General features: G+C 42.2%; 1 protein-coding gene and 1 long non-coding RNA gene across 3 annotated transcripts; one reads left to right on the top strand and one right to left on the bottom strand.

Moving 5' to 3' along the window:
• The first annotated feature begins 1,388 nt into the window (after positions 1-1,388).
• LOC101786496 (transmembrane 9 superfamily member 2) lies at positions 1,389-5,550 on the top strand. Its single transcript, XM_004972712.4, has 8 exons — positions 1,389-1,883; positions 1,964-2,124; positions 2,664-2,704; positions 2,813-3,392; positions 3,478-3,615; positions 3,699-3,855; positions 3,934-4,418; positions 4,958-5,550. The coding sequence occupies exons 2-8, from the start codon at positions 1,976-1,978 to the stop codon at positions 5,175-5,177; spliced, it is 1,770 nt and encodes a 589-aa protein (XP_004972769.1). The 5' UTR covers positions 1,389-1,883; positions 1,964-1,975; the 3' UTR covers positions 5,178-5,550.
• On the bottom strand, positions 2,017-9,436 carry LOC101786235. 2 transcript variants are annotated; one of them, XR_001164381.2, is made up of 4 exons: positions 9,217-9,436; positions 9,045-9,131; positions 6,413-7,507; positions 2,017-2,152 (listed from the first exon to the last, which is right to left on the bottom strand). It is a non-coding gene; the product is annotated as an uncharacterized LOC101786235 (long non-coding RNA). The 2 variants fall into 2 exon arrangements; XR_215360.3 differs by having other exon boundaries at positions 6,413-9,131; positions 9,217-9,434.
• Positions 9,437-9,731: the final 295 nt, after the last annotated feature.

Here is a 9,731-nt window from a genome sequence, read left to right as displayed (position 1 = left end):
CCTATTTTCCATTTCCAAACCCATATCCAAACATGGGATGAGATATATCCTACTCATCATATCCCATTCCCTCCCTCAATTCCAAAAAAATCCAAATGACACCCAAATGTTTGGTATTTTGTGGAAACTTTTCAAAAGAATTGCACAACTCAAACAATTTATTATATGTAAGAAAGGGAATATCCATGTAGGTTTGAAGATGATAACCATATTAGCAGTCGTACACGTCTTTTATTTTAAAACTTGGAGAAAAATAGTCGCATTGAGTGGAGTACTGTATTGTACTCTCTTCACATAAACCCTAAAATTTAGAATTATGCGAAGAGTAAAAAAACTTGGAGAGAAACAGTCGCACTCTAAAACCCGCCCCCGTTTTAGAGTCGAGTAAAATACATGAATGATCATTGTACTTGTCTTCATATTTCAATTTGGCCATCATACTCAGGAAAGTGTAGATTGTGGCCATTAAACTAGCTCGACTACACTAATACGGTCATTAGATCCTTAATTATACGGTATGGATTAAGTTTGGCTATGTCTGCTCATTCAATGTGGTCAAATTGTGGTATGTACATAGTATTTTCCTTTTTCCAACATGTATAATTAAATGGTTTCATGTCCAAAGATCCTAAGCATGCCGGCAGCTGTATGGCAAGTTAATTTTATTGCTCATGTTTCATAGACCGCTAATATTAATTGGTGACAACGTTAGACCTGCAGTTCTAGATTAATAGGAATTTATGTTCGGCAAGAGGATCAAAGGGTGAGAACACGCTCAAGCTCGCATGCAAGGATTTAGTCAGGTTCGTACCCTTGAAAAGATGATCTTCACTGGCACGAGCAAGGTTGAGCTGTAGGTTTTGTGGTGACACGAGCGAGGTTAAATTGATAATTAGGGTATAGTGCTTTGGAGTTCGAAATTAAACAACATCTTGGTTGATTCGTCACCTTATTTTTGACATGAACAATGCAATCAGTAAAAAGCAATGGTGAGATGCGTCTCATTTATTAGTATTCTAGAAGATGAGGTACGGATGATTCAACAATCATGTGAAATTGCTTTACGTCTCCTTATTCTGCACATGGATAAGCGATTGCTCTCTCTTCAGAATATGGAAGGAGCTATAGATGATTATTGTAGGTGAAAGAGTGCAACAAAGAGGGATGTAAATGCAAAAGAGAAAGTGAAGAGACGTACGTGTGACTTAGCCACAATCAATCATACATAAAGAACATCATACGAATACGTAGAATTATTGGACTCATAGCTATATCGACACAATTAATGATCATTGATTTACACTTTTTCGAGTAGTATGACCAGATTAAAATATAAAGATAATTACATGTATTTTACTCCTAAGAGCAAATTAAAAAATTCTTGAATGGGCAAAATTGATGGGTGATATTCTGACCTCTTTTATCATATTGGTAAACAATGTCTCTTTTAACCAAACAAACCATGCTTCAAGCAAACTCCATTCCGAGCTCTGCCGAACGCAATCAAGCCGCGGAATTTAGAAATCGCAAGTCTCCTGAAACCAAGACAAAAAAAAAGGTCAAAGGACAAACACGTCCGGGTTTTTTATTACAGTCTTCTTCCTCTTCTTGCATAGGAGATCTAGGAGATTTCTTCACTCCCGTGCTGCTTGACCTGACCGAAAGAGATTGTCTTTTCAATCCATTTCCTCCCCACTTCGGCTCTTCCCCCCAAAATCTCCACGAGCTTCCCTCCCCAGCAGATCCCCGCCGTTTCCTCCCCAAGAACCCCGCCCCTGCCGACGGGCTCCCACCCAAATCCGCCGCCTCCGCGCCGGGGCGGCACGGGAACGGCGCCATCTGCTCCGCCGCGGGGTTCGGGCGCGCTCCCGCTGTGGATCTTGGTAAGGATCTGAGGGGCTGCAGGTGGTTCCCTGGTGCGGTGGAGATAATATCTCAGAATTTTGTCGGTGCTCTTGAACAGGTGCCCGCGGAGATGGCAAGGGCGGGGGCGGGCGTTGTTCTTGCGGTGCTGATTTTGTCTTGTGCGATGGGAGCCAGAGCTGATGGCTCTGATCACAAGTACAAGGAGGGGGATCATGTCCCACTCTACGCGAACAAAGTCGGTCCTTTTCACAATCCAAGGTATGTGCAAGCTTTATTTGTCCGTGGCCTGTGAAAAAAAATAGATATTTGGATCAGCTTTGTGTTGTGCTATGTTTTCCAGTTTTGCATACAATGTGTAGGGATGAATGATTTAGACTAAGTTTTGATGTTGTTGTTTCTGTCGGCAGTTACGGTTACTCAGAGTAGTTTTTCTGCTAACCTGTACTTAGAAGCGTTAGTGGTAAGTGTCTCATCTGTCTTATAGTAGGTAGTAGCTATGGATTAGCTAATGCGATGTTCTGCAATTATAGGAAGATAGCTCTAGGTTCAAAATGTATTTGTGGTTTCACATGCACAATCTAGAAATAAGCAGTATGGATATCTCAACCAAAGGGAAATGTGCCCTACATTGTCAATAATTCCACGTGAGCTTTGCAATTTCACACTTTTAGTGTTGCCACAACAATGGAATCTACAAGGGAGTAACCATGTGCTTTTTGTATGTTAGCTGCTTGTTCAAATCGCTTTGTTCCCAGTTTGACCATGATGATGATCGAGTTGCATGATGTGTATTGCAGTGAGACATATCGGTACTATGATCTGCCCTTCTGTGCACCAGGTATGCAATTACCAATGTTCTCTGCGTTTACTTGCTTGCTTCAGCAATCCCTTTGATTGATTCTGGCCACGTGTTGTTTCTTTCTTGTTAACTGCTGACTTGTAATAGAACATCCAAAGGACAAAAAGGAAGCTTTGGGAGAGGTTCTAAATGGTGATCGGTTGGTTGATGCACCATATGAGTTGAACTTCAAGGAAGACAAGAACTCCAAGATTCTCTGCGAGAAAACATTGACAAAGGAGCAAGTTGCGAAGCTCCGGGATGCAGTTGCCAAGGATTACTACTTCCAGATGTACTATGATGATTTGCCTTTATGGGGATTCCTTGGTAAAATGGACAAGGATAGAGAGCAAGGGGATGCAAAATACCTACTGTTTAAGCACATCCACTTTGACATCATGTACAACGATAACCGTGTCATAGAAATCAACGTCCAAACTGATCCAAATGTGGCTGTAGATATCACAGAGGACAAGGAAGTGCCAATAGAGTTCTCTTATTCAGTGACATGGAAAAAGACAGATATTTCTTTTGAGAAAAGAATGGAAAAGTACTCCAAGTCTTCCTCTATGCCACAACATCTTGAGATCCATTGGTTTTCCATAATTAACTCATGTGTTACGGTACTCCTCCTTACTGGCTTCCTGGCTACAATCTTGATGCGTGTGCTCAAGAATGATTTCATCAAGTAAGACCTTCATTATTGCATTCCATTCTAGTCACCCAGGTTGCAGTTACTAGATGCATTTTTAATTTTGTGATTTCCTTTAAAGGTATTCGCATGAAGATGAGTCCCTTGAAGATCAAGAGGAGAGTGGATGGAAGTACATACATGGCGACGTTTTCCGCTTCCCGAAGCAAAAGTCCCTTTTTGCAGCAATTATTGGATCTGGAACTCAGCTTCTTGCCCTGTAAGAACCTTTTAGTTTAGATTATGTTATGAGTCAAACTTTGAAATGATTCTGACCAGTAATAAACGATTCTTGTTTCACAGTGCGATTTTCATATTCCTACTTGCACTTGTTGGCGTCTTCTACCCATACAACAGGGGAGCTCTTTTCACTGCCCTTGTTGTCATATATGCCCTTACATCTGGTATTGCTGGATACACAGCCACTTCCTTCTATCTTCAACTGGAGGGAACAAACTGGGTAAGTCATGCTTTAATGCACGTTTTTCTTGACCCATTTTACTGCTATGTGTTTACACATCCTGTCTAAACATTTCAGGTGAGGAATCTGATATTTACTGGCTGCCTGTTCTGTGGTCCTCTCTTCCTTACATTCTGCTTCCTAAATACTGTTGCGATAGCGTACAGTGCTACAGCAGCTTTGCCTTTTGGCACAATCATTGTCATTATTCTGATCTGGGCACTTGTGACCTCTCCACTCCTTGTATTGGGTGGTATTGCTGGGAAAAATAGTAACACAGAATTCCAAGCTCCCTGCCGCACCACCAAATACCCAAGGGAAATCCCTCAACTTCCATGGTACCGAAGCACCATTCCTCAGATGGCAATGGCAGGGTTCCTCCCTTTCAGTGCTATTTACATCGAGCTGTACTACATATTTGCTAGCATATGGGGGCATAAGATCTACACCATCTACAGCATCCTTTTCATTGTGTTCATTATCCTCATCATTGTCACAGCCTTTGTCACAGTAGCACTCACATATTTCCAGCTTGCTGTTGAGGATCACCAGTGGTGGTGGAGGTCAGTGTTTGAAATATTAATTCATCTTATTTCTTTTATCCCCTTTTTTGTTCTTATTTGTTTTACTACTCAATTGTGTTTGCACAAGCCAACTATCAAAACTGGAAGTCAGAAGCATAGGGAAGGTGCACTTTGTAGCAACTAGGAGTATTTTAGTAAATAGATTGCTAGATCAGAGTTTGCGCGAGAGATGTCTATAGAAATTGCATTTGTGTGAGCTTAATAAACACTTAGTATCCAGATAAACAAACTTATAAAGCACTACACCTTTAAGAAGTTATTTCAGCAACAACTCTGAATTGATCTATATCGTTCGTTGTTTCATATCAACTGAAGGCTGGACAATTGGCGCTAGAAGTCTGATGAAATATAGGACAATTACTAAGTGGACATATAATAAATATTATGAAAAGATAAAATCGAATTCTTTCTTGTAGCAAAATTCAGAATGTTAATATTACCTCTGCTCCTTTATTTCCTGGTTTATGTTGCCATACTCCCTCTTGCACTTTGATAACAAAACTTGTGCTTGTCTGCAGGTCTGTCCTGTGTGGAGGCTCCACTGGCATATTCATCTTCTTCTACTGCATCTACTACTACCACGCGCGGTCCGACATGTCAGGCTTCATGCAGACATCCTTCTTCTTTGGCTACATGACCTGCGTCTGCTACGGCTTCTTCCTCATGCTAAGCACTGTCGGTTTCCGCGCATCACTCTTCTTCGTGCGGCACATCTACCGCTCCATCAAGTGCGAGTAAACCATAAACCTCGACTGCGGCTAGATTCGCTAGGGCCTGTCGTGGCTGTTGCGGGGCAGCTTCAGAACCAAATGGAGAAAACCGTCACCGGAAGCATTGCGCCTGAATTTTCTGCCCCTGTCCCCAGTGTGAACCTCTGGTCCTCTGTCTTTCTTTTGACCTTTCTATCTTGCAGCTCCATGAAAGGAGGATGTAGTGTAGGTAGGAGTGATAGTCTGATACCAGAGTCCGTGCTATATTGACATGTCTGTATTATCTATCTACTCTTATCCTATGTAGCCAGTGTTACCCCATGCTATTGTTCCTGAATCCTGTGTTTGGATGCAAAGACGTGCGCAATTTCGTTTTAGAAGGACTGGATGAGTTTTTCCCAGCAAATCCTTCCATGTTAAGCTCTGAGGAAGAGCAGCTTGCCCCTCAAAGCTACTAAGTAATTGGTGAGAAATCAAACAAACTTTCAGCAACCAAAGATGGGTTACCCAGGTTGTCAATACCCCATACCTTTTTAAATATATGGAGTTTAGGACAAGATGATTACTGTTAAACAGATTGTATAGGCCGGCCCTATGGGCCTTGGTGTTGGCCGCACAGGCCTTGCCGTACGCCACCCATAGGGATTAGGTAGGTGTTATCCTATTAGGCTAGAATCTTCTGATTGGTAGTATTTCTATAAATCTTAGAGATCCTAACCTATATATGTAACCCGATGCTTTGCATCAATCAATCTACTATTCCCGAGTCACATCGCATTCAATTACTGTGCTGATGGAACTGATGAATTACTGCAAAAAGAATAAAGTAAAGGCTACAATTAAATTAGGTCTACAGCGGCTATTACAGATTGCTTCCAGCATACGGATAATATTTCACATTTAGATTTTTTTGTCTTGATAAATATCTGTCTGACATGAATTGCCTAACTACCTCCTACCAAGAGTTCATTATCTAGTATATAGATAATATTATTAATTAGTAGAATGAGTACTACACTTTGAAAGATCTGTCACACAACCAATTAAACTACTAGAAATATCACTATAGTAAAAGAACACTTGCGACCAATTAAACTTCTATTTCACACATCTCAATAGAAAACAATATAGATGATAAACCGCAACAGAGTTCTAATCAAAGCCTATACATAGATGGGGAAAGCGCAAGAACTCACATCGCGGGCATTAGGTACAAACCCTATGCAATACGAGATTGAGAGGATGAACAGGGGGAGAACTCACATAACAGTGGACACTGAGGACGCTGATGATGTGGAGACGCCGTGGTAGAAGATGCCAAGGAGGTGGCCAAGGTGGAGGTGCTGCTGCAGATCCAGATGTCCGAGGGGAGCGGTGGTGTTGCAGTCAAAAGGTGGGGAGGACAAGCTGCGCCTGTCGCCTATCAGGAGGCAAAGCAGTAGCACCTGGATGGATGGGGAGGACCGGCAGCACCTGGACGGTGAGGCAGAACGGCGGTGCTTGGATGGGGAGGCGGAACAGCACTGGCGCAGCGCGGCGGTCACTCACGATGAGAGAACGACGAACGTCGCGCGTGAGATGGGGGAGCCATGCCCGATGTGGTGAGGTGGGAAGGTGCCGCTCTGGGGAAAACACGAGGCTCGGGCTGGCCAACTCCTACGGGCTAATTTGGCAGTAAGGAGAGTCAAACCCCGGGAAAAAAAGCCACCAGGGGGATTTTAGTGGGCACTTCATTTCCCGAGGGAAGATCCCCACCATTCCCTGCCACTATTTGGAAGCGGAGGGCTGAGCCTCCCAGGAAACGGAGAAAATATTCAAAAAAATCAGAAAACCCCATAAAATAATAAAAAAAATGAAAAAACTCGAGAAAAAAAAAACCAGAAAAATTGAGGGGGAAATCAGGAAAAACGACTGCACAGTAACTAATGACAGGAACTACATCAGCACCACAAAATTAGGAAATATTTGAGAAAGATAACACGAACATGTACCAAAATTGGAGTTATATTATTAATCAAGTCAAGTTAATCCATAGCAAATAGTTCTCTCCGTCAATTCATCCACACAGATATTAAAAAGTAAAATGTAACATGAGTTCATTCAGTTCTGTTGCTGCACAAAAGTTCTTCAGATCATGAGCATGAGACTGACATAAGCATTTATCCTGCAAACTTCAGATACTTGTAGCGTGGCCATAGACACCTTGATGCAGATAAACTAGATCTCTAGAAAATGCAAATCCCTATCTATTTCTACTTCTAAAAATAATCTACTTGAATAAAGAGATAAACTGTGATGCAGTTGTCAGGAACCATCTCTCAGTCATATGCCTCATCTGGGTGCTGCAAACCTCTGCAGCTGAACACGTATAACAAATTTAGTTTGACAGCACAATTATTGTGCACATTGGATTCAAAATAAAATAGCAGCAACCTTATAAGCAGGATTTCAAGACTCTGCAGAGTCCTAGTCCTAATCACAAGGTCAAATAAAAGAAGCATCTGCAACTTAGACCCAGATTATGTTTAGAAGTTATCTATGTGTGTGTGTACCACAAAATCGATCAAGTCAGTATACAGTTCATTACAAACTCCACCCTCATCTGGATCTCATGGTTTTAAATTGTCATAATGGAAAAGCTTATCGCCTTGACTTAGCAACTTGATAGCAGATACTAGGCACACTAACCAGCCAGTTTGTCATAGTTGTAACTGAAGAAAATGCAAAAATTACTGGAAAGTTGCTTGCAGATGACACCACATCCAACTAAAGGCACACATTGAGAAGGACCACATAAAAATGATCATCACCGGATTAATATGTCAAAACACTGATATATATTATTTTTATCTGATGGCCAATAATTCTTTGAGCTAACAGATCTTTTTATAGAGATGCTAACAGATGCTGAGATAGTAACAGATTGCATTTATCATACAATTAATATTAACTTGCTCTACCTGTCTACCAACCAATGATCAATGGGTCAAACCAAGGACTAAAAACTATTTTTTTTAAAAAAAGGACCTGATTGATCAAAATACTGTTTGCGGAACAATTATCGACAATCCACTAGAAAAGCTAATCAACAGTCAAATTGCTTAGCCAAAATTCAGGCAACTTGCTCAGCCTACTGATCACAATTACACATGGTGAGAACAAATTTACCCTGTTGAACTCAGTGCATTTCTAGTTTCTAGTGGAAGTCTTATAGCTACTTGACAAACACTTTAGCACTCCAGACAAACACTGTGATTTCCACATGATGAGAACATATTTATTACACTTTAGCTTGAAGACAATTTATTCGAGAATACTAGCTTCCAAGTGATGCAGTACTTCTATTTGGGTGATGTACATGTACCTTTTTGTTTGAAAAGAAAAACACTCATCAATTTTTTTCAGTGATGTTAGAAAGTAATATCACTTGTTGCTCTAAGAAAGAAAGTACTAGGACTAGTCAGATTGGGAAGCAGTTTTATTTTATTGGCTAATCTGTTATAACAGGGATTCTGTTAGTGACCTTACAAACTAATATTTAAATATGTTAAGACAATTTCTTGTTATGTAAGGACAGCACATTGATCGCTAACACATATTGAAGCAACTGAACTTCTCTAGTGATGGTGACCAGTGGAACTGAGCAACCGAGCAAGTCACCGACGTACTAGCAAGGTAAAAAAACTAAAAACAAAATGGCCCCTAATTCAGTCCAATCAAACCGAATTTGCACGAGCGATTTATACTAGTACTTCTTTATAACTGCCATAGTAATTACTAGATGCGGATGATCAATAATGTAATGTAACGCATCTCTGCCCCCTAGCTGAGTTCATCAACTTGTATCAGTGGATCCAGAACACCGGCAGACTAGCTCGGTAATTGGAAGTAGCACCTGATGCGGAGGCGGAGGAGGTAGCGGCGAGTCCGCAGATCTAGCAATTCCGCGGTCGTAGGACTCGAGCTGACGCCGGAGCTAACCCTAGCAATAAAGGAAAGGGGAAGGGAGTGAGAAGGGGAAGGGGACGATTCGGAGGAGATGGGGAGAAGGGCTGGAGGAGGCGCACCTGAACCTGGATCCTTGGAGGAGGTCGCGCGGGAGCCGGGAGCGGCGGCGGCCTGCCGGAGCGGGCGAGACGAGGGACGAGGAGACGGCGAGTGCCTCCCGCGGGAAAATAGGCTCAGACGGGTCGAACTTCCCCGTCCAGCAGGCTTCGGTTAGCTAGCCCGTGGAAACTTTCCTCCGCGGAAAAAGGGAAACGGGCTGCCGAGCTAGCCCTTAACCTGGTGGCGTTTTATCAGGCTCTCTGATAGATGGTCGTCCCCAGCTTGGAAATTCAATATACTGGCAGCAGCTCCAAAAGTTCTTCAAATGAGAAGCCAAGGAGACACGAGAGGGATCCAGCGCGAGCAAGGAGCGAGGTAACGAGGGAGGGGGATTTTTTATTTTTATATTTTATATTTTACGATTTTGCAGAAATAAATGGTCAAATGAAAAATTGTAAAAATAGACCTATGCCGCCGCTTGGTAGCAGGCTACCGCCATCTCAACCGGCGGTGACGGAAGCTACCGCCATTTGCC

Source organism: Setaria italica, chromosome VI, assembly GCF_000263155.2.
Source record: "Setaria italica strain Yugu1 chromosome VI, Setaria_italica_v2.0, whole genome shotgun sequence".
Lineage (NCBI taxonomy): Eukaryota > Viridiplantae > Streptophyta > Magnoliopsida > Poales > Poaceae > Setaria > Setaria italica.
The sequence above is the reverse complement of the archived record's forward strand: the minus strand, read 5'-3'. Positions and strand labels throughout refer to the sequence as shown.